This window comes from Aquila chrysaetos, chromosome 10 (genome assembly GCF_900496995.4).
Source record: "Aquila chrysaetos chrysaetos chromosome 10, bAquChr1.4, whole genome shotgun sequence".
NCBI lineage: Eukaryota > Metazoa > Chordata > Aves > Accipitriformes > Accipitridae > Aquila > Aquila chrysaetos.
The window spans coordinates 30,998,129-31,023,494 of NC_044013.1; the positions used below are offsets into that span (position 1 = coordinate 30,998,129).

Consider the following 25,366-nt stretch of genomic DNA (forward strand, 5'->3'; position numbering starts at 1 on the left):
TGCCCAGTTGGGCTCAGCCATGGCTCATGGCACCAAGGGGTTTCCGCTCCGATGACTTTCACAGCCAGCCATCAAAATAAAAAGGCACAAGTCCCCTGTCCCCATCCCAGGCTATGCCTGTGTGGGAATAGGAGGTGCCTGGTGCTGATGAGGGGCTCCAGCACCATGGGGGTCCTCTGTCCCTGCCTACAGCAACCAGTTCTGCCTCTCCTCTGGTCTGCACCTGGGCATTGCCACCAGCAGAGGGGACATGGTGGGTGGCAGGAGCACCCAAGCACCCGGCCCAAGGGACCAGCAGGATTGCTCCTGGCCACGGTGGAGGATGCTGAGCCACCAACCCAGGCTGAGCTGATGGGACCAGCCCCAGCTTGGCTGCCCCATGTATTGCATGAAGGTTCAGAGGGGCAGAAGCTGCATCTCCCACCCTAACAGCCGGTGCTGGCGGAGACCTGTGACCAGCCCACAGGGCTGAGCTCAGACTGTAACAGAAGGTGCCAAAACCTGGAGCACCTTCCAGCAACCCCATCCCTGCCAAGGGGGTCCCATGTGCCCTGGATGTCTCACCTCATCTTTCGCTCTGCCATCCCACGTGTTTTGGTTACCTGCTGGTGATCTCAGCCTACCCTCACCCCTGGCAGAGCACAGCCCACAACATGGTGGGGACATCATCACACATCAATGCTCTCCAAGGTTTCTGCATCAGCTGCCACCAGAGGAGACAGGCACCAAGTAGGGTCTCATTGCCCTTGCCGTGTCCCTTGGGGGCTCACCAGCATGGAAGAGGGCTGCAAGGGGGGACAACAAGGTGGGAGACCTGACCCACAAGTGACACACAGGGGTTGTGATTCACACTGGCTTTATCTTTGTTTTGCAGACCAAGAAGCTGAATCGAGGGGTTGAAGGTACATAACATCTCAGGTTTTGGTTAAACACCCACACCAGAAAAACATCATATGATATCAGATAATATTTTCATTGAGTAAACACTCAGCAAAGCTCAGGAGCTGCAAATTGACATTTGATAAACCCAAACTGGAAATACAAGACCACTTTTGAGCTGTAACCAACCTTTGGAACAGTTTCTTCAGGGAACATGCTAAAGATGTTTGTCAAACTACTTAATGGGGGGAGAGAAGCATTTTGGCCAAAAATAAAAAATCTAGTAGTAAACTTCTCAAAAGCCCCTATTTTTTAGTTAACAATCAGAAAGTATGGTTGGCTGTAGAGCTTTTTGTCTGTTTTGCTCAAGGACTTGTAGTTTTGTTTGAATGCCAAGTCAAGATCCAAACACATCTTTGATTTTGCCCAGAGGCTGAAAGTTTGTATTCCTTTCTTCAATTAAAAAAAAAAAAAAAAAAAAATCAGGAAACTAATTTTGGGCCATTATTTGGTAAAGAAAAAATGAAAAAATGCACTTCGGCAAAGTCTAGTTAATCATGGGAAGCCTCTCATACAGTAGTAAAATGGCCATCAACCTGGAGCCAGACTCTAGGTCAAATACAAGTTCCTGGCCTGGGCTGGGCAAGAGCTCAGGGAAGGGCAGTTACCATTCCTGCAACATGCACCACTGGCAGCAGGCAGCTGACAAGGGGAGCAGACCTTCCAGAGACTTGCAGAGCTCCTTACCGTGCCACAGTGAACCACCCCACCGACATATTTCTACATTTCAGATTTAGCAGGCGCGATGCCTTCCACAATGAGTTTTGTCCCTACGGTTTGGAGGGCAGAAGATCCTGCCTTTGCAAGGTCATTGATGGACACAGGTGTGCCAAGTTTCCATTTGCAGATCCAGCCACCCATGCTCACTCAACCCAAGCACCCAGAGGCTGTCAGAGAAATGCCAGCACATCCCACATCAGAGCAGAGGCTGAGGAAGCTCCATGAAAGGCACAGCTGTCACACAGCTGTCTCCTGCTGGAAAATTTGGCCACGTTTATGTCTTGAGACCTATCTTATCCCAACAGGCAGGAAGCACAAAGTTCTCTGCTTCTTGTAAGGAAGTTATCCTAACAATTTGTACAGAAGGAGACCGATATCCAGATTTAAATCCCATCTGAAACGAACTCCTGAACCACTTGCCTTTGGCAAAGCATTACAAGGGAGGCATTGCCATCTAGTGTCGACCAAGGAAAAAGGACACGGCAAGACACCCACCTCCCCTTACTGCCAGCCCAAGGGGGACTGATGGGGGGACAGGTTTAATACCCTCCTAGAAAAGAGCAACGCCAGGCAGACAGGACAAGGCTGCCTGTGACAGGACGACAGCTGGGAAGCCCTAGCCACAATGGCTGTGGAAACCCAAACCCAAGAAGCCAGCCATTGGACAAGTGAGAGCCCAGGCTTGTGATCTTTTAATCAGAGCAAGCAATTTCAGCAGCCAGCCCAGCTCAGTTAAAAGTCTCACCAACAGCCTTCCACACAACACTTGCTTTTCAGGTGTGTATTATTACTACATGCTATTCATCAGGACAAAGCATCACAGTGTATGATTAAGAAAATTCATATCATGTAACTCCATTTCTTCCTTTCTGACCATCAGGAAAGCTCTGGAAAAAAGCAGATCTGGGAAAAAAACTAATCACTGGATTGGTCTTACAGGACACATGACAAAATCCAAACCCTGCACTCCATTTAGGTCGCTCTTCTTCAAACTAAGCAGCACAGCAGGGTTTGACCTCCTCTCAGAGACCAAGCCATTCTTTCTCCAAAAGCACAGAGGACCAGAACAAGTAGACAAGCAGCAGGGTCCAGAAGTGTGCTTGCAAGGTGCTGCCAACCCAAAGCTTTCCTAACCCCCCCCCCCCCCCCCCTCTTCTTTGGAACATCCTACCAATAGAGCATTTTATTTTAAGACACCAACAGAGCATGGTGGTAAGGAATCCAAAAGCCATAAAGATGCTGGCAGAACAAGAACACTTCAGATATTTCTCTCCTGGCAAGAGGCCACCTTGGATCGCACAGTGACCACAGGCAACCCTCCCTGCCCAGCAAGTCAACAACAAGGCACTGAATCATGTTTAGAAGACATTATCCAACCTAGTCAAACACAGGTTTGACACAAATACCATGAAAAAATTGTTTCATGTCACCAGGTTCCTCCTCCTCCATGGCTTCTTACTAGTTTTGCATTTACCTGCCACCGTAGAAACATTTGATTTTGCATCTATTAAATCTCAGCCACACCACAAATGCATAGGTTCAGAGAGACACAGGGAGTACACAGCGGATTTTGCTCCAAAAGGAAACAGACTTGATCAAAGCTAGAGGAGTCAGCAATATTTGTAGGGGATAAAGCTGGTATTTTCAAGTAATTTGAAATTTAGTATCAACATTCACAGGAACATTCAGCCAAAACAAAGAGCATAACATGCCGTTGCCCAAGAAGGGAACTAGCTATACAGCAACAAACCAGACCCTATTTCCAAATTCCAGTTTCTTACACTGAAAGAGACATTAATCACTCTTGCCAGTTTATTGTGCAAAAGTCCTGCCAGCATTAGTTCTCAGGTTGGTTTATTTTCTCAGAACAAAAATATCAAACAATTTTTTAAAGAACAACCTGTATAAACAATACAAAACTTCATGGCATCCTACTCCCATTTACAGATTCCCTAAAAGCAGCCCAACACCTGCAAGAGGTAGGATGTCAGGCAAGTTTTCTTCAAAGACTGTGTAGGAGAAGAGAGGGAACGCCTTTCTCTCTCCTACAGCAGGACTTGGTTCTTCTGGAAATAGCCTCGGAATATGGCAAACAAAACCAACTTCAGGAAAATCAGGTTGTGTATAAACACAGAACCTCCACTTCACACTCTCAAAACAAGACAGTGCTCTTGCCCCTTTTCCCAAAACACAGATGCGATGCTGAGACCTCCATGTGCCCAGAGGCAGGTCTCCTTCCTGTCCAAGGAACAGCTCTTTTTGTCAGCTGGCGAGGTCCTAGGATAACAAAATACCACAGTCAGTGTCCCACAGGGATTATCTGTACATTTTGTTCCATTTTAGTATTAAATGGTCAATTGTTACTAGCACACATCTGCAGTGGCCCTGAAAGAAACACCCAGAATTTATGGATTAGCACAAGTGAAACAAGCACAGTGAAATCCCCATAAAATTCATTCAATTTCCTCACATAGGACTTGTCACTTAATACTCAGTTTCCTCCAAGAACTCAAAACTAGCAAGTCCACCTCAGAGAAACCCTGAGAACACCCTACACACCACCTCCCTTCCTGTACAGGGTCATCCATGCCACCCATCACTTGTGCTTTTCCAACCCTGTTCTGGGAAACCCAGTGCCTGGATACTTACTCTTTGCCTTTGGCAGATAGTCCCGTGCCTCCTAGAAGATCCACCATTCTCCTCATCTGAGATTTCTATTGCTTCTCACCATATTTACCTGCTCCCATCTTCCCCCCTTGCCCACACCCCCTTCCCATTTGTAGGGCACAACCACCAAGAGGCCTGGCCGCACCACTGTGGCACCAGCAATGGATCACAAAGTACTCCCAGCCCCAGCATTTTGTTCTTTCTTAGCTCCTACTGCCCCATCACCCTCACTTGCGGTAGGGTCCTCTTGGAGTCCTGGCACACACCGAGAAGGTGACACCAAAGCCTCCTTCTCCCCTCTGCAGCCCCCATCTCTCCTGTTCTTTAGGGTCATGAGAGCTTCACTAGAAGGAAACCAGTATCTAGGCATAGGGTCAGTTTTGTCTGGATATAAACCAGAACTGTTTCTAAGCTGTGATTATTTCCCAACCCCCCTCTATTTCAAAGGGGAACCTCTTGGGTCACTGATCAGGACTTGGATCACCTGCCTCACCTTCTACATGGCTACACTGACCTTGCTGCCAAAAGCTTACCTGCTCCTTCAGCACCTCTCCCAGCCATGCTTTCCCTCTGCCTTTCCACCTGCAGACAGAGCCAGCACCTTCTCCTCCCTGACCCTTGCAAGCCATTTGAGCTAGATTTCAAGTGCTGGTCTAACACTGCAAGATCTGTGGTGGAGCTGTGGTGCACACAAGCATGATGTAGAGTTCCCTCTTGGCCCCAAAGCCATTAAGCACCTGGGATAAAATACACTCAGCACACATATTTACGCTGCTTTCTGATGTGCCTGTATTTCAACATCCATGAACAGCTCATGGTGTTGCTGCTTAGAGGTGGCACCTCTGAGATACGGAGGAATATTGATAGAGAGGATATTTCCCTGATTTGTCAGGGTGCAGATGGTACCAAAATGCTGCTGAAAAGTCAGCCTTCTCCCTGTCATCCGTAGGATGAATAGCAGAAGGAAAAAAGTTACAGAAAAATCCTTGGAAACCTTTCTAGAAGATAACCCATTATCTGTCTCCTACAGAAGTTCTGAGGATCAAAGGAGGTACATTCAAAAGATGCACTACCTTCTCCCAGCTCAAGAACACCAGGAGCTCAAACCAATTTTTCATACTCCTTCAGCAGCCGTAGCCACGATGGCTTGCTCAGCTGGCTCAGCTGCAGTGGCAATCTCTGCAAATGTAAATCAAATTACTAGTAGCAAAATGGGGAAGCCTGCTCCTTAGAGGGTATCGACTTACAGACTGCTAACCAGAAGGCAAAAACCAGCAGTAATTGTGAGGAAAACAGATGCTTTGCAGACTAAAGGATGAGAAGATGAAGCATCACATGATGCTCAAAATCCACACCTCATTCATTATATATATAGCCTTGAAAGGATCACAGGATAATTAGGGCTGCAAGGAACATCAGTAGGTCTCTAGTCCAACACCCTGCTCAGAGCAGGGTTAGCTATGAGGTTGACCAGATTACTCATCTTCCTCCGATGACCTTGAAGAAGCTGAGTTTTAGTCAGTCTGTATGCTCAGAGACACACAAAACCCATGACTCAAATGCCACCCTGCCAGAAAACTATGAGTCTGAAACAGGACAATGTGCCTCTCTCAAGGGCTGCCCCCCATTTCAAGTTTGGGATACGAAAAGCACAAAACAGTTGAGCAACTCTCAAGATTGCCAGAAACACAAGAGTAAAGACTTCTGGCCTAGCACAAACTAGGATTCACAGTAACAAGTCAGTGCAGAGTCCCTGTCCCAGTTCACCCAGACTCACAAAATCCCATGTTACAGTCTCATTTAACAGGCCACCTTCTATTGTCAAACCTTCCAAAACCAGGCATCAGTGAGGTTCACTGTAACACAAGATATTTAGTCAGCTTCAGGCTGGCAGAGCTTTCTAGTATCTCCCTTGACCAGGAGAAGGGGGAGAAGTTTCTAGAGAAGGAAAACTACTGGAGGACACTTCAGCTGATGTGTTATCTTTGAAAATGAATCAGAGATAGAAATGCTTAAATCATTTCTCCAGTTGACAGTACAAAATTCTAGCAACTAGGACAATGAAAGAAAGGTTTCTGTAGTGGAAAAAAATCATTATACTTGATGTGCTATAGTGTTCTGCATGTTATTAGAGAAAAAGCATCTTTGCTCCTGCTAGAATGCAACTGACTTCTACTCTGTCAGTCTAATCCTATCTCCACACAGCACTTCATTTAAGTATGCCTATCAGGGACATGTAAAAAGATAATCACTTGATGTTTCCACTGGCTGTTGTGGTTTGGAGCGCCTAGCTGGGTATAAAACCGACAGCTACCGAGACTTCTTGTGCACCATAAAAACAAAGGATCAAACTGTGAGTCTTCTGGTTTCATGGCTGTTATTTGAAGTACTAAAGTCTTTACATTGAGCTAATTAAAAAAATATTCAAACTGAAACCCTAAAGCCATTTCAAGAAGTGTTTGATCAGTTCACCTCTTTCATTTCTACCTAATGGCTACACAACCAAAAGAGAAGTAGAGGGGAAACACACGGCCCTGAAGATGCAGAGAGTTGGATCACATTCAAAGCATTTGCTGCTCCTGCACATAGAACAGTGGCCTCCAACCAGGACTCTGCTCCAATATTTGTTTCCTTCACTTAACAGCAGGTTGGCAGCAACTCTGCCACAAAAACCAGCACAGCACATGCTCACTTTGAAGTTCAGATAGAAATCTGTTGGTACCAGCTATTTTAATTCATGCTTCAGAAAGACAAGGCAGTCGATCATCAATTTACAGTAAGCAACATGCCAGGTCACAGGTCATTTATAATTCACAGTCACCTTTACTCTGCATTAAAGCCATAATTAACAGTTAATGTTTAACTAAGGCTTTAAAATTTAAGCTGCTTTCTTGCATAAAGAACTGTTCCTGCCTTTTCCCTAGCTCCGCCTTTCCTACCTCCAGCTCTAGCAGGGCTGCAGGGAAGTGTCATGTAGGCATGAAATACAGCAGGTAAAATTTTTGTCAAAGCACGACAAAACTGGAAAGTAAGAAGCATGCACTTAAACCGTAGCTATTGCCAGTTCAGCCCTCATTACACCCATACTTTGAAGCAGCATCTCCCAACAGCATTGCACTGAGATAACCCTCAGCGAGAAGAGTGCTCCTCAAGAGAAGTAATCAAGTCATCAGCTTTCTGGAGGGCAGCCTGGAAGGCTGGCCTGGCTTTTACATCCCAGAGAAGTGCCTTTAATGGATGTTCAGAGAAATGTAGCCTCCACTTGTCTGTTATGGGAGACAGAATGCCTTCTTTTCAACACTTCTGTTCAAATCTAAATAGGATTCTCACTGACCATGGAGAAGAAAGGAAGGAAAGTTTTGACTTGGTAGTCAGAAGGATACAGTACATCTTACACCACAGCTCCACATGAGCACGCTGGAAAAATAGATGTTAATGTGCACACATTTGGAGCACAGATCAGCAAAGGAGCTAAAACCTTCTTGAACGGCAATTGCCTGAAGAGTGCTCTTCACTCAAACCCCAACAAGCACAAAAGAAACTGCTACTCTGGAATATCAGCCTGCAGAAAACCACTGCTACTGGCATGTGAAAAAGCTCCTCCTGAAATGCACCACGTGGACCCCATGAGAGGTTACTGACAGGCTGCAGCTCTCCTGAATGGCAAGAAGAAAGCCCAGCAACAGCTAGGGTGCTATCAGCTAGCCGATAACAAGATGTGCTGGGCAATCCACCCTGATACAAGGAGAAGAAATAGCAATTTACAATGCCAGGCTAGTGTGGTTTTATCTGGACAATTATTAGAGAGAACACGACGTATCGCCATCCCAGGGAGCCTGTCTCTGAGCATGCAACATGCCTTCAGAAAATTACCTAATTAGGGTACCACATATCTGCTATCTACAGAAGTGATTCTGCAGTCAGCCATACCCTCGTTTCTCTCTCTAATGTGTTGTTTGGGGATGTCCAGCTGTTAGTGCTTCAAGTGGACTCACTTTTATGGCCAAGATGGCTGTGAAGCCTACCTTCAGAGTGTGGCAGCACACAAGCATGCAGATGCTCAGAGACTCCCCACATCTGAAGGCTTGAGCAGGCTCTGACCACCCCATCACAGGTGCACCAAATGTCCAAATTCACAGATGAAGGTGCAAGGAGCAGATGCGCTACTCCTCATTTATATAACCAAGCTATGTGAACTTCCATTGCCATCTGAAGATCCGTGTTTATACACTTTTCTCAGGATTTTTTTTTTTTTTTGCAAGTCAATCTGTCATGATACTCAGCTCTGCAAAGGATCCACAGCCAGTTTCAAGCACTGCCTGTATGCTAGACAGACAGCTCAGTGGCAGGATGAATTCTCCAGAGATCTTTAACAAGTCTCGACTCCAAAGACCCTGAATGCTGATGACATGCACTACCATCCTGAACCTGAGATGATGGAAGAAGAATCTGTCAAGTCTGCTCAGATCTGTGATAGGACAAGGATACCTAAAGCAAAAAGGAAAAACAGAAAGCGGAGCTCTTTCCCAACCATTTCTAAAAAAAGCCCCTTACAACAGCACCCAAACAAAGCAACAAAACAACTGTTCAGAGAGCAAGAGGTCTCACAAGAGGGACAATTATGGGAAGGTGAAAGAAGGGATGAACTCTTCAACACACACTTCTGACTCACAAAGGACTTCATCCAGCAAGTCTGGGCTGAAACTGATCCTTATAACAGCTCCCAGTCCTTCAAGAGCTCAGATAAGTTTCATGTCCGTAATACTCAGCATTCTGTCAAATCAACAGGTCCCTGATAAAGCAGGGTGGGTAGTGGGAGAGACACATGAAGGTCATGTCTACCCTTACTGGAAATAACTCTGCAGTTCTGCAAACCAACTCACTGCAGTGCCAAGACACCCCCTGCATCTTAAGCAAAAAGGCTTTCTGAAAACAGCATTCCCAAAATCTGAGGCCCTTGTTAGTATTTCCTGCCTCTTGGTGCTAACAACCATAAACATTGTCTTTTTGCAAAGTGCTGTTGCCACCGTGTCAGACACATCAATCCCTGCCCTGGTGCTGTTCAGGTAGTGATGTAGCCCCCGATCCCATCAGCCACTCTGTGTTGCTGCTGATGGAAACGACACCCCATTATGGGGCTGCACTTGGTAAACAATGCTTGACAGCTCACAAGCAGAGGAGTATTTCCCAAAGCCACAATGAACACTTTTGAGGGCACTTAGCACTTACTTTGTTAACCTCAGCTGTCTCTGTATCATCACAGCTACTACAATGCCCAGTTAGAGTATTTTAAACTATTCTAAAGTCTGTCAGTGTTTCACTGCTCACTCTGCTGGAACAGAAAGCTGGCAGGCCTCACAAGACCCTGACCAGCATCCTCTCATAATCAGAAGAGCATCTCACCTGAAGCCTTGGGTATCAGGTCATTAAAAGTTTGCAGTTTCATTTGAACAAAGTGGAGACTGTGGAATAAGCAAAAAAAAAAACAAAAACAAAAACCAAAAACACCAAACCCATGGGAGGCCCCCCAGAACATCAGCCACCAGGGCATGGTTTGTACCACCATCATCAAGGGTTTTTTTCTTCCCAATTGTGTGTTGAAGATATCTTCTGCTGTTCTCTAGCTGCCCTCTGCTCTGAGTGCTGCTACAGGCTCTGATGCCTTGTCTCGGTAGCAGAGTCCTCAGTGCAGTGCCATGCCCAAGCAGTGAGACACAGGGACACCCACATTTAGCGACACTGACCCCAGTGCAGGTAGGATACATGGGCACAGCCAGGCCACAGCTGGCCCATGTCCATGTGCACCAATTCACATCATTGAACATGTCTGCTCAGGATGAGATGTCACTGAAATAATCAGGCAGTGAAAAACATCCTTTGCTCTTTAGAGGTGGCAACATCCTCCAAGTCCAAGAGGATACATGATTCTTCATATGGGCACAGTTACAGCTCTCTACACTCAGCACTCCTCCAATAAACTGGACTAGAAGAACAAGCACACAACAGTAAAGCATGGAAAAGGGCCCTTTGTTTTGCTGTGTAAGGCATGATCTTTTAAAATCCCCAGATTTAAGACTAAGAGAAATAGATAGGATAAAGACACTTCTTCCACCAGTTCAGAGGCAAAGTCCGGAGCACCCCAGTTCAGCAGGACTGGTGGTCAGGCATGCCAGTTCTGCCTGGGTTAGCAAGAGTCTTGGGAGAGCTGCTTACCACTGTCTGCAATGCCACAAGGACCAAAAGCAGCACTGGGGACTTCTGTGCCTCAGCTACCGGCACAACTAAGCTGTAACCGCATCCCAAGCCTATGAGCCACAGGCACCTGCAGCAGGCTCCCATCCAAAATCGGTTTGGTCACTACCTACTTCGGTGTAGGTTTATCCAATTTGCCTTTTTACCAATCAAGGTTAACAAAATATTTTTACTTATACTTCATATAGCTTATCACAACTGAAACACAAGGGGTGGAGAAAGGAGACTTTAAAAATAATACTTCAGAGAAAACCTTAAAATAACCATGAGTCTCCTTGCTGCTGGAACTGAAGGCCAATAACTCTGAATGCTCTGCAAACCTAAAACTTTCTTCATAAAGAAATTCACATCTTACACATAGACCATTCTCTTTAAACTCTACCTGCATGATAAACCAAGTATTATCACAGGAATAAGAAGAGCCCAGCATCTTTTTCACTCTCTACTTATTTGTAACAGCAGCATATTTTATCTTCCAGCTGCTGACAAAAGCTCTGAGAAATAAAAGCCCGCACAGGGGTATTAACTGGGGGCTTAGCCTGTCCTTTCCAGGGCAAGTGTGCTGGGTGGCCTCAGGCAGGCAGACAGGAGCTTGAGAAGAAACGCAGCCAGGAACCTGCTCCTACCTCACGTGGGAGCTTCATGTTTGAGTACACAAAGGGGAACCCTGGGCTTTAGACACCTGCAAAGTCTTAGAGAGGATGGCCCTGGGCTGGGCCCCAAGGCAGTCCTCTGATGAGGCTGGAGAACCATCACTTCACCAATGCCTTGGAGGACAGGCACCGAGATATTGCATGGGTCTCCCTCCTTTCCATTTCATATCATCTTTTCACTTCTAAGCCCAGGCCAGATCTCCCAATCTGAGGAAAGCCACCCCTAGAGCATTCAAACCAGGGACCCATGTCCAGTACACCTGACCGGGAAGCATGCATGTCATCTCTCCACTGACAGAGCCCACCAATCTTCCAGAGAGGTATTATTACAGGTACTACCGCAGGCATGAACTGCACAACTCCTCTGAAAAAGAAAAAGATGCTAGAAAAGGAAAGAGCTGGAGGGGAAAACAAAAAAAACCAAAACAAACCCAACCCAAGAACCTTATTAAAGCTTTTCTCCTTCCTCTGCTTAGCAAGGAGAATGCTTAATTAAGTCATCCTTCAAGCCTTCCCACTCGCTCCAGCAATGCTCAGCATAAAGCAGATACCTAATTTCCTTCGCAGAACAGGACATCTCAGTAGTACCATAATTTGCATATCCTAAAGAAGTGAAATTGCCAGTTCTCTGTTGTTCAGCTTTATGCAGTGGGTAGGGACAGTATCAGCAGGAGGCACATTTTAGATCTGCTCAGTCATAAGGGAGAGCAGGAGGGGAAGGAGCAAGCTGCTGCTTACTCAAGGTCTGGAGCCTTCCCAAGGCAGGAGTTTTGACTGTGTTATGCACATACTTCTCAGTTTATTTGCAAGTCTCTTCAGCTTACTAGGTCAGTTTAACTGGCAAATGCTGCTTATTTTAAGCCCAATTATAGTCACTTCTACCTGGTGACTACCAGGTAGTCTACCACTGGGTGACACAGCCCCAGTTCTGCAGCCAATTCTCACCAATTAATGGCTTCAGGACTGCTATACTCTGCTATTTGTAGCAATCTCAAGTTTGACCTCAGAGTCATAGTTTCCTGCCATAATTTCAGCATTGTTTGTTTTCACTGGAATACTTCCCTGTGTGCTCTCAACTACTGAGACCACTTCCCCTGTGTACTGAGCTGAGATACACATTAGAGGCAAGCTTTCAACTTTGGCCCACCTACAATATTTTTTTAAATTTTAAAAATTTAAATTTTATATTTTTTTTTTTTAAAGCTCAGAGACTTATATTTCTGGGATGAAACTATCACCAAGGACCCTCTACTAGAATCCAGACATTTCTAGGCAATTTGTCCCCACACCTGATGATTAACTTATCATGAAAGACCACAGCAATACAACAATAAGAAATTACTTTTTTCCCTGCTGGGTCTTTCAAACAAGGAAGAACAAAAAGCTCCAATAAGCTAGCTGTCCTCATCCCATCCATCCTGCAATTTAGGGGACACTGAGGACGACTTTGAGCTACACACATCCCAGGTAACCTGGCTCAACACGTCTGCACCACACAAAGTGTACAGAGGCAGGAAAATAACCCAAACCCAAAGAGGGGCAAGCATGAGACCCAAGCCACTGCGTTTGGAAGGAACTGCAGCAGGATGGATTTAAGAAAGTGTTTGTGCTTCTATTTCTCCCTCTGAGTATTTCTGAATTCCTCCAGGAAGTATCACAAGTGGCCTTGCATTTCACCAACGAGAAGATTTATTCTGACCTGAAACACTGTTAAAAAGGCAGAAAATGTGCTCTGAGCAAGATGTTTGTGGCAATTAAAGGAACTGGACTCTATAGTCAGAGAGATACAGAAATACCAGGCAGAATGAAGATACTCAAGTATGTCTGGGTTTGACATACAACACAGCCCTGGATTATTCAGTACAGAAAAGTGAAGCATTTGTCCCTGTAACAGGGCAACCACTGCAGAACTCACCAAAATGTATAGCAAACCCACCTGGGAAGGAACTCTGAAGCAGAGGAATGGATGTAGTGGTGTTTCAGGAGGGAGAAAATGCCACAACTACAGCTCTGAGTCATTTAGCTGGTAAGCTAGACAACGGGTCAGGTCAACACTTAACAAGCACCTGCCAGCTGGTATATAGGAAAGTTTTCCATAGCTGTTACGATTCCACTGGATCGTTAAACATGAGCTACAGGCAGCATTCACAGGCCATCTACTCACTCAATGCCTAAGAGAGAAAGGATGAAGCAGGCCTGCCAGACTCACAGAGTACAGCTTGTACCCTAAACTGAACTTGTACAAAGTTGTCAGAAAACACCAAAGAATGTTCTGCCTCAAGCCTGACTAATTAGCAGTGCCTCTGATAGAGAGCAGGAGCTCCAGTTGGAACTGCTTTGAATAAGTAATGAAGTTTTTAAGCAAGATGCAGCAGCAAACCAACCTCCAGCTAGCACAAGGCCCTGCCCTGCAAGAACCTCCTCCAGCAAGGGATTTTTCTTGCAATGAATTAACAGTAGATTCTTGTGTAGGTCTCAGTCATTTATGTTTGTCTGGAAGACTTAGTATATTCTTAATACTGTAACTAAAAATCAACTTCAAAGAAGGCTAGAAGTCTTTTTATCTGACAGCTGTCCATCAGCTGTGTAAGGCAGGAGAACTCCAGGAAAGTGCTGTACATGTGCATCAGTAGGAGTCAGTGGAGAAACTGGCTGATGAAGAGTTCAGCCCAATCCTTAAGCTTGCCTCCAGCAGAGGTTTCTCTTTTTCCCTTCCCCTTTGCACTTCTCAGTCTCCACTAACTAAAGACACTGTTTTACTTAGAACAATAGCGATGCGCCATTACACCAACTGTGTGGAAATCAGTTATCTTTGCAAGCTGCTTTCTGGGAAACAAGAGGCCACACCACCTTACCCATGGAGGACCTGTCTGGTGACCCAGCAGACCACCACATTCATTCAGAGTTTCCACCATGAAGCAGGGCCAGCTGATGCACAGATCGACACAAGAAGCTTCCCAGGTCAGGCACTGCTTCATATTACCGTCAGATACGAGACCCAAGTCCTACAGGCTTCTAAACTGCAAGTCTCTGAAATTCAGCAAGTGGAGAATCAGAGCCTCCTTGCCAAGTCCAGAGCCACAGATGTCCTGCACAGGCTGGCAAGACTGCTAGTCAGTCTTAAATCCCCTTTCACAGCTACTTGCCTGGGTGTAGGTACCTGCTAACAGATGCTATCAGTCTCATCCTGAACCCAAGGCAGAAGAATTCATGCTCCGAGGCAGTTTAGCAACATGCCCAGCTCAGACCTGGGCTCAGGGGTGGCAGGAGGCGTGAAGACTACAGTAGGGAGGCACATACAGCCAGAAGAGGGTTGTGTTGCTTTAGGAAGCAGACATTCAGTCAAACCTCTTCCTCAAATACCAAGCTTCCTCACAAGCACAGACAAAAGAGCCAACCTTAAAATACCAGACCTGCACCCTGCACTTGCACTGCTACTGATGGAAAGGCTGCCAATACTCATTTTCTACAAGTAAAAGAGGTACTGCCTGTATTGCATGAGAGAATGGCAGCAAACTCTGACAGCCCTGAGCTGCTGATGCTTTCTGACAGAAGGCTGCTGTCATTTTCCGCAACTCTCTCCCTAGGGTTTACCCCGAGGCAAGAGGCCAGTGAAGATTTCCACTCCCCCTTGCACCCCCCCAAAGGTTTTTCACAAAAAAAGAATGATCAAAGAGCCTTTGTGCATTTATAAACCTGTCAATTTTGCTAGAAGATTTAAGGCTTTAAAGAGTCCAAAACAACTATCTGAAATTTTCTATACAAACAGGTTTTTTAATATTTAAAAAAAACAGAAATAAAATATTTAGATTTTTCTGAAGTAAGGCATTCCAACAGCTCCAGACAGGAGTGCTGGAGAGGAGGAGGAAATCCAATTCTTAAGTTTGACAGGAACAATTTTTTTTGTTTCTTTTAATTGGCAGAGAAACAAGACTACACAGCTATTTCTCCCCCTGGCTCTGACAAGGAATAGCTGGAATGAGCAGCACAGGAAACAACAAAACCAAACTTACTCAAGTGCTGCTAGTTTCAGGTTCCTGTCCCATGCCAGCTTGCCTCAGAAGAGAGATTCCCCAACCCGAATATGTAGCAGTGTTTCACCTCAACATCCTGCCCTTCCTCCTCCACACAGTCCCATTACCTTACATTTTGCCTCCAGAATGCTCCCACGCAGAAGAGAAGCAGGTTCCCCACCTGAAAATGGTTCAGACACAACAGAGGTTTTGGGAGACCTCACCCTTTTTCACAACTTAATTACCTTTATTTCTGGTCAGCCAGAAGAAGAGTTGAGAGGGGCAAACATTCGGCAGCACATTTCTTTCTCCTTTTCCATGTAGTCCTTATAGCAGCTGCAAAGTAGAGCACAGCATGGCATCATGGGCTGTGGACTGCCTACCCAACTGTCAGTGCCACAACCAGAAAATATGGGTTTTTTTTCTATATAAATAAATTAGCCTAATATAAGAGTGTGCTGGTAGCAAAGACAGAGCTCCTCCAAGCCCTTCTTTCTGCCATGTCAGGGAAGGAGAGCTGGAAACATCCCCAGACCTTGGGTCTCTGCTTTGCTGGTGACTATTAGCTAAGTAGATCATTTGACTTTTGGTGGCCAGATGCTTTCTACACCAGCTTGGCAAGGATGTGACAATGCAGAGGAACCCCCACCTGTGTCCTGTGGTCTAGTTTCATGTCTCCTCATTTGTGCCACTCTTTGTGCGAGCTCCTTCAGCACCTAGCAGGAGACATCATCCAAGCACCCTACTCCAGGGTATCTACCATTGACACTGAATCTGGGCAGAGGATGGGTAGGAGACAGCAGGGATTTGTGTCCGGACTAAGCGGATGACAGGGCAGATGCTTCCTCCTCCATTCTCACTTCCCTGCCAGCACCACATTAGCATGGCAAAAGCTTCCCAGACTGCTCCATTCTAATCACTGCTTCTCCAAGAACAGTGTCCTCTGTACCCTGTGCTCTCACCTCACCAGCAACAAGGTCTCACTGGTGAGGAATCCCTGAGCCAGAGGGTGACTCAGTTTGGGCACCATCCCAGGGATCAATGGCTGCCCACATGGTCAGCCTTCCTGCATCTGCTGCCATATAAGGTCAAAAGCAAAGGTTTTTGTTGCAACACACCAGCAACAGCACAAGTGTGACATTGGCTAATGTTCTCTCAGCCCCCTACCATCAGCACCTGTGTCCAAAATCTCCAAGTGTTTCATTCAATGAAATCCCAGCACAGCAAGTCTCTTCTGTTAAGTCTCAGACAGATGTTGCCACAACTGTCCACACTGAGTAGATGAGGGATGCCCACATAGACTGTGGATGGCACGCTCACATGCCTGCCACAGCAGGAAATCCAAGAGCCCCTCATTCGGAGGCATAGATTCATGGCAGGTATCAGAACAACCCCATTTTGTTCTGGATTTGATGCAATGCAAGCCTTCCAATAGAACTGCCAAATCCAGCAGCAGAATTTGCATCATCAAGACCACTGCAGCTGGTACCAGTCACACATTCCACAAAACCTTCACCCTTTTTTTCTCCAGTGAAGTGAATTTTGCCAAGAACCTGGTTCAGCTGTTAAACAGATGCTTTTCAAAGTTTTGTTTTCGACAGCAAAAGGTAGCTGTTGATTAACACACAATATTCCTTTTTGCAAAGTGTAAATGTACTCGGTAAGGAAGTGAAAAGCCTCCAAGAACAAGATTTTGATTCATATTCCATTTCTGAAGCATTTGCCAGATCACATTATGAGTTCTCAGGCAAGGCAGTTTGGCAATGTTACAGGATCTAGACTGAGGTATGGCATAATTAACAACACCTGATAACATTGTCTTCATCTATTTTATACTAATTCCACTCTTTGTCATAGTAAAAGCAAAAAATACACCAATTTTAGCTGGCACTGAAGCATTAACTCCCCAGACAACACAGCTCTGAGTGGTTTAACGCATACTCAGCTTACTGACGCAAGCATTAGCTGTATGTGCTGCTATCTCCAGTCAGAGCCGACAAGCCTGCCCACTGCTTCCCTGAAGGTAGAATGCCTTGTTGCTTCCTGGCAGCACAACTTCAACATTATTAGCAAGATTGCTCTTTTACCTGCCAACTTATTTCGAACAAATCTAAGGGAACACATGAGGCTTCTAGAATCAGGACTTCTAGCACTGTACCACAGGTCTTTGACACTACTCACATACCAAGCCTCCAAGAGTAGCTAGCCAGCCATCCAGATCTATTTTATAACTGCTTGCGCTCACCTAGCAATTTGGTAGCTACATACCCAGAGGCAGATCAGGATGAATAGCAGTGGTTTATTTCAGATTTCCAGACCAGCAGTTAATACTACCTTCAAGTTCTTTGTACTTCAGAAGCAACAGAACAAGTTTGAAGACTTGGTGTTATCACAGACTATTGAAGATGATGTGGATACATAGGACACTGATCTGCAAGGACAGCCCTCTACCAAAACATTACCTGGTGAAGGCACTCAGCCCACAAGACTGGCTTTTCCAGCTGCACCAACCACTCTAATAGAAGATGTTACTGCTGCCTACAAACCTTTTTGCAAATGCCTAGCAGCAACACACAAAAGAGGGTTTGTATTCAAGGGCTGCTTTGTGATCTCTGAAGCTGGGGACTGCATCACCTCCTGCATCTGTGAACAGTGCCAGAAGTACAGCACACACTTTTGGGAACCAGCTAGTGCTTTTGCCAGTTTCAAAGGGAGGAACAGAATGAGGGGAGAGACTAGCGTTAGTCATGTTTTGGTGGGGCTAGGGCATGACTAAAGCTGGCAGGATTGTGCTATACTCAGCCTGTGGGCGAAGGGAAAGTTTTCCTTCAGGATTGCTCACTTACTACCTCCAAGACAGCAAGAAATTAACTTTTAACAAACATTATATTTGTAACATTGTACACTGAAGCACTTGCAGTGCAAAAGAGCTGCTGTAACTAACCAACACATCTTAAAGGGGATGAAAAATCATACTTACTAATCCAGAACAATATCAGCTTGAGCACTAGCCTACTGCATTTCATTGGTTTTGAGGCATCTCAGCAGCCCCCATCTCCCTGTCATCACCCGGACCTACCTACTCACAAGAAGCGTAACACACACATCCCCCCAGAGAAACTGTGCAGAAAGAGCGGGTGCTCTCAGCTTCTTACCCATTACCTGTAACCGCTGTGTCTGCAAAATGTTTGCATCAGCTGTCTCCACACTAAGAGAAACCTTCTGCATTTTCCCAAGTCACTTACTAACCCAATAGTTCTGTGCTGTTTTTTTTTTTTTTTTTTAAACACTTTAAATATCTTTGAGTGGGTGTTCCAGCCTGTCTAAGCACTCTCTCTTCCACAGGGATGGAAAGGAGTTCTCTCACCTCGCCAACTTTTTCAGCTCATTGTTAATATCGTGGTTAAACGGCTGTATATGCTGAGCTCTGACCAGGAAATCCCGGGCTTTTTCGTATTCTGTCATGCAGAGACAAGCCTGCCATTGAAAGAAGACAGAGGCATCACAGGATAAATATAGACTCACTGCCATTCTTCAGGACTCAAACATGTGCAACCACAAACACTTCTGAGACAGATCCAGGTAGCTCAGGAATCCCCCATGAAAAGATCTGCATGACAGATTTACAGGGCCAGATTTTCTAAGAGGTCAGATGCAGACAAACCACCTCAACTGCTGCAGCAGCTTAGGAGGCCTGGCCCAGAATTTAGTGGTTCTCCTCGGTTCATTCAAGGTTCTCTCAGTCAGTCAGGCCAGGGTATTCCTTGATGTAGCTACCAGAGGAATTTATTTTTGCCCACCTGGCCACACCTGAACAGCGCTTTGGCATTTCTTTGGTCAATCTCCAAGGCCTTCTCCCCATATGCCAAAGCTTGGGCAGGACGTTCCAGTTTCAGGTAAGTGAGAGAGAGATTCAGGAGCACCAGCAACTTGGAAGCATTGATCTGACACTGCTCTGCCTCACTGGAAGGGCTGCGACCAAGGATGGAGACCGCCTGAGGAGACAGGGAAAAAGAACTAGTGCACAACAAATCTGTTACGGCAAGTGAGAAATTCATCTCATCAGACAGCTACAACCATGTTTCTGCTTACTTAGGTCAGTTAAAAAATAGTAATAATCAAAACTCTAAATATACTGCATGGCATTATCAGTACGACTAGCCAGCTCAGCCATAAGACTACAGGTTTAGGAACCTATCGAAGAACTTGAAAGTGGCAGAATAAGAAAAATTTACACACAGGACTCAGATTTTAAGGACAAAGATGGAAGAGAAATCTTACGGGGAGAAAGGCAATTTAAATTATTTTTGTTACAAAAATACCAAGAAAAAGCAACTGAATGGAGGGAAGAAAAAAATATCACAAAACCTCACTATCTCTGGAACAAAGGCACATCATTCCAGTTTGGGAATAACTGAGTATTTCCCTGCCTGGAGAGGTTGTGGAATCTCCATCCTTGGAGATGTTCAAAACCTGAATTGACACAGTCCAGGGCAACCTCCTGCAGCAGGGGGCTGGACTAGACAACCTCCAGAGGTTCCCACCAACCTCAACTACTCTGTGATTCCCAGCTGGAAGGCTAAAAATGTTAGAGTGCCCAGTGTGCCAGTGATACCTGTTTCCAGACCAAAGGGATTCTAAATTCCTTCTCAAAGCATTAATCAGCACACTGCTGCAATACAAGGCCATGCTATATTATAACATCACCCAGCAAAAACTGACCTGAAAGGCTCTGGTTCAGCAGTCAGCCACGCAAACTGCTCAGGGCTCACACAGCTGCTGAGATGTACTCTTCTGTCTCGGCTAGAGCCCACAGAGAGCAAGCCTGAAGGAAAAGCATTCTGCCTATTTCTGCCAACCCTCTCCTTCGTTTACCACTGTTGCTCACACAAAAGCAGGTGTCTAAGATCTGTTCTTAAATAACAAACTATGCCTGGAAAATATAACGAAGTTATTTGATCTCTAAATTGTACTTGGTATGGTGAGCTAAATAATCACTGCTTTCACAGCTTTTACACAATGGAAGACATTTTTTCTGGTGTCATACCCTTTTGTATCTGTCTTTGGCACCCTCGAAGTGCCGCTTACGGTAGAGGTAGTTGCCAAACTCTCTCTCCGTGTCTGCCACTTTCAACACCTTTTGTAGCGGAAATGTATCCTGCTGTTCCTGTATAAAGAAATACCTGAATTTCAGCTCAAACAAAAGAAAACAAGCAGACAGCTCAGACAGGAGAGTCCTGCACAGTCAGTCCCCTTCTATTCACAGAGCAGGAGCCAGGCCGTTGTCAAGGCCCCTGCAGCGTCCAGCCAGGACACCACCATGCAGCATTTCCCTTTGCCAGGCTGAAACATGCCACTGTTCTTGTGCTGGTAACTCCTGGTGAAGAGTGCTACCAACCAGGTTAGGAAGCTCACCAGGACCAAGAGGACTCCAGAGGAGGGAAAAAAAAGCAGGAATTTGTTCTTAAATCCTGCCCAACTCTCTCATCTGCTTAGCACAGAGCAGAGAGTTAACACAAATGCTATTGCTGGCACAAAAGGTGAAGCTGATCAAAAGGCTTCATTGCTCTAATGGCTCAGCATCACCCAGCATGGCTGCCTCAGGCCAGCTCCGGGGCCAGCCCGACACCCACACAAGACACCAACCAGCAAAACAAAAAACCCCAACAATAATAAAAAAAGATTTAAAAAAAACCAAAAAAACGAGGGACAGGTTTTCTCCTGGGTTTGCTAGTTTGAACCAGCTCACAGAGAGAGGTCAGTTAGTCAGAAAGGGTAGGCAACTAGCAAGGGGAGTAAGCTCTTGCAACAAGTGTGGTTTGCTCACAGGGCTATGTGTGGGAAAAAATGGCCTGTGCAGCAGCAGGAGGGAATGAGGAGGGCCTCCCCTAGCAGTGCTGCTGCCTGTGCCCCACTTGCTGACCCACAACCACAGTCCAAAGCCCTTTACATGAAAAGGGGGAATTAACAATAACACTGTAACTCACCAGGGAGGAAAGCCAACAGTGAAAGAGCACTTGGGAGAGCAGCCAAGAAGCAGAGACAAAGGGTGGGGGCTGGGGGAGGCACTTGGACACTGCAGCCTGAACAGCATTTTTACAGACAGCTCATTACTGTTCCTTCAGAAAAATTCCTGGAAGCTGGTGCCCTCTAGTGAAACCATGAGGTTTCTTATAAAGCTAAAAATAAATGGAAGTCATTCCACTGACTCCAGCACACAGGAGCAAACAAAGGCAGCTCCCAGCTTCTCCCTCTGCATGGGACTGCAAACAGAGCAAGGCATGCAGGGGCAGCATTAAAGGGCATGTGTTTGTATCAGAGCAGAGCTAGCAGCCCAGGGTCTGGATAACTGCACCTGCATTAAGCTAAACATATGTAATGCATGAGCCACAGCAACTGGAAGGAAAGACAACAGAGGTTTAGCCTCCAGATTTAGGTCTCAAACCTTATTAAGGCAACTCACAGCAGTCAACTGAAAGAATGTGTCAGATTCATCCGAGTCTAGGAAGTCCAGCACCTCCACTTCGAACATGACCGTGGCATTCGGGGGAATGAGAGGAGGACAGCCCTGACGCCCATAGGCATAATCCGGTGTGAAGACAAATCTTGCCACCTCTCCCTTCTTCATTGTCAGCAGGCCAATTTCCAGGCCCCCCAGCGTAATGTCTGTCACAACAAGATTTGGAAGGTCATAAGAATCACACATACGGAAACCCCCTTAGACACCAAACAACAATCTGTCCTAAAGCCTGGAGGAAAAAATCCTTGGTAGTTCATATCTCAGCAGCTACAATGGTCAGCTGCCCCCTGTTATGGATTATCAAGGCAGTCTACTGTGGGACCAAGCACACAGTGAACAGCAACATCTCCTCTCTGGTGATCTAAAAACACCAAGACAAGCACCCCCACTGCCACTAACAGTCAAGAGGGGCAGAGAGTGGTCAGTTCCAGACTGACCATCCCCCGTGTGAAGCAGAAGGATTTTGGACTCCATTAACAAGTTTTAAAGGTTTCAAATAACCTAAAGATACTAAACAGCATTTAAATTGACATGTCCTAATGGGCTGGTCTTTACAACCCTGAGTCCCAGGACAAACTTTTTGGCTCAAACTTACCTTTTCCAAGTTTCATCAGCCCAGGAAACTTGCTGTAGTAGTTTGTGCAGAAGGGCTCATCCCAGTGTTCCAGGTATCCAGAGTACTTCACTGTGGGGTCCAAAGCAAGGAGTCAGAAGAAAAAAGCAAGAGTTTGATATCATATCCAGTAACAGTACCATCAGGAGCACACTGGGAGTTGGTTTTGCAATGTCACCCTTTTATCCTGCTTTTCTTCTTTCCTTCTGCTGTAGAACAGCAGAAGCAGCACAAACCACCCTGTGTTTTGTACCAAAAACCTGATCACATCCCAGCAGCCAAGTGGTGTTGACTGTGTTTTAACATCATCACCAGAAAATGCAGCTGCTTCACAGTCCTGATCCCTATCTAATTAAGGGATGTGATTTCATGTTTTTAAGAATTGGAAACTTCAGCTGTAGCAATTACAATGCCCCAATTGTCTGCAGAAATATGTAACAAAGCCTTTCCTAACCAAAGCTGGAGCCCTGCAAAGAGAAACAAAGAGGAAAATGAATCCTTCCAAGCTCTGCCACTCTCCTGGGCACTGTATGCGTAACTCCAGTTCTCACTTAGTTAGAAAACTCAGTATAATGGGCTTCCCTTGACACGGAACCAGGCCCTTGCACTTCAGGAACCACTTTCAGCTTCAAACTTCTTCTCTGTACTGTGAGCACAGGTGGGACCTGGAAAGCCTGCTTTTCTCAAGGTCAAGATGCCCTTTCATTTAATCTGTCAGCCACAAGAAGTTAAACAGAGTATTCCAAGTGCTAAAATACTGATAAGGAGAGCAGACAGTCTCTGAAACAGAAAGACATACTACTGTATAAGCACTTTTAAGTTCTTGTTCTGATCTCATGCTAAAGTCCAAAGCACTCAGATCTGCCACCCACAAGCACCTCAACATTAGAGGCTCAGGGGATCTTTTACAACAGGTTCTGCCCTCTCCACTTCCTCCAGCACATGCTTCAGGCCCAGCCACACAGATCAAAGCAAGGACCTTGCACCGAGATGTGAATGACATAGATGAGCACGAGACCCTGACTTCACTCTATGCTTCCAGGGATTTTTGGTTTTCTTAGTTCTGCTAACAACAGATTAAATTTAACAATTGCCATTTACAAAGAAAGCTGCTCCGGAGATGGTCAGTGGACCCTGCAGGTTTGTACCCACGAAGAAGGGCACAATGTTACCACAAAGTGCGCCAAAACCTCTAGGGAGCCAGGCTGCCAGGTCACACAGCACTTGTTGCAGGATGCCTGGCTGGCAGCATGGAGCAGAGGACACACAGCCCGGGAGAAGGCGTGAGAACTGGGCCGGGCCCCATGACAGGGGGTTGCCCAGCCGCTGCCACACGGCCTCCCGCGGCCCACGGGAGGAGCACGGGCACCTTGGCCTGCTCAGCACCTCAGGCCCTGGAGCCCCGGCAGTACCTGCCACGGAGGCGGCCGGGGGCACGGCCTGCCCACTGCCGGGGCGCAGCTCCTCCTTGAGCACGCCTCCATCGCCGCTGAGGTCCCGCAGGCCCCGGGTCTGCGCCAGGCACCAGAAGGAGGACGCAGCCGGGGCCTGCCCCGCCGGGTGCGACCTCCCCTGGGGCCCGAGCCTCGCCTCGCTCGCAGCCCCGCGGCGGCCCACCATCACCCGCAGCGTCTCGTCTCGCTTCGCCCCCGCCCTCTTCACCAATCACCGCCCACCACACCCTGCGCCTTCAGCCAATCACGCTCCGAGGAACGACCTCATCCCGACGCGCTGCTTAAGAGCCATGCGCCGGCGCCTCTCGGGGAGGGACACGCCTCTGCGCAGCTATCGGCTAATGGGCGAGGGAGGGGTCACGGGGCGCCGCGGTGCACCCAGGGGGATGTAGTCCGCCCTCGCCCGTCGGGGCCTTGGGGCCTGCGCAGCCGCCTCGTTCCCTGCCCACGGGCACGGGTGCCTCTGCAGCTGCCTTGCGCCGGCTCCCCGCTGTTCCTACCGGGCCTGCGGGGGAAAGCAGCCTCTTCCGAGCATTGTTTCCCTCAGGGAAACCCGGATGGTCCCGCTGGGCCGTGTCTGCTCGCAGTCCGGGGCTGCGCTGCCCCCGCCCCGGGGCGCCCGCAGCAGCCCTAGTGCTGCAGCCACGGGCCCCAGGCCCGCTCCCCTGAGCTGGGCCTGTCGACTGGGGTACCTTGGCTTGGGTGCTGCTGTGGCTGCAGGAAAGGCCCCTTCGAAGGAGGGAGGGACATCCCCACGGCCTGTCCTCACCTGCCAGCCCCCCTCAGGGAGCGGGTACTGCACCCTCCTGGTTTACTGCAGCCCAAAGACCCAATACCTTCAGCATGAGGCTGAGGTGGGAGCCCCGGGCTAATCCCTTAGCCTCTGTTTCCGCTTCCCCCACCCCACGGCCTCTGGAGGGTTGCCCAAAGCTGGACCCTCTGGCTGAGAAGCCTCCCTCATCCGCAGCTTCTCCTGGGCAATGCCAAGAGGGAAGCCACCAGGGTGGCCATAAGCCAAACGCATCTGTGAACCAAGGATAATTATACGAGAAACCATTTTTTGCATAGTCAGGCAAAAACACACGTGCCTCACCCCACACTGAAGGAGTGACACTTTCGGTTCCTTCTGGTCTTTTCCAAAAGAATGAAAGGTTTTCAAACAACAAAAAAATACTGTTTCAACCAAAAAAGAGTTTTAGTTGGTAAGGAAGTCTTCTGGTGAAAATGTTTCCAATGTCCCAAGCAGCGCGGATGAGTGAAACCCCAGCAGGACTCAGGGAGACTGGCTGCTCAGGGAAGCAAACACCACCGGCTCTTATCAAGGCTCCTGCCCACACAGTCATATGATGTGTGTGCCAGTACCTGTGTGGTGGGGTGGTGGGCAGCCCTTCACAGGGGTGTGACGCTGTCCTCGGAGCAGGAGAGGGGGACAAGAGGCTGCCTGGCCTCTCCCTGGTGAGCAGAGACATCCCTGGCAGGGCTGAGGCTGCAGGAGGGGAGCGGCTCAGCTCCCTGTCCCGCCGAGGGGCTGCCGG

At 47.2% G+C, this 25,366-nt stretch overlaps 1 protein-coding gene across 4 annotated transcripts in view; it reads right to left on the reverse strand.

Moving 5' to 3' along the window:
• FKBP6 (FKBP prolyl isomerase family member 6 (inactive)) overlaps positions 1–24,080 on the reverse strand; it is a 35,543-nt gene extending 11,463 nt beyond the window's left edge. The window contains exons 1-8 of one of the 4 annotated variants that reach the window (XM_041126901.1): positions 24,059–24,080; positions 22,360–22,449; positions 21,708–21,910; positions 20,292–20,411; positions 19,045–19,239; positions 18,612–18,721; positions 15,490–15,580; positions 3,458–3,936 (exon numbers count right to left, since the gene is read on the reverse strand). In XM_041126901.1, coding sequence (XP_040982835.1) covers positions 15,502–15,580; positions 18,612–18,721; positions 19,045–19,239; positions 20,292–20,411; positions 21,708–21,910; positions 22,360–22,375 — 723 coding nt within the window. In that variant the 5' untranslated portion in view covers positions 22,376–22,449; positions 24,059–24,080 and the 3' untranslated portion in view covers positions 3,458–3,936; positions 15,490–15,501. Of the gene's footprint in view, positions 1–3,457; positions 3,937–15,489; positions 15,581–18,611; positions 18,722–19,044; positions 19,240–20,291; positions 20,412–21,707; positions 21,911–22,359; positions 22,450–23,789; positions 24,037–24,058 lie in introns of those variants that run through there. The other 3 variants (XM_030028588.2, XM_030028589.1, XM_030028590.2) reach the window with 3 other exon arrangements.
• Positions 24,081–25,366: the final 1,286 nt, after the last annotated feature.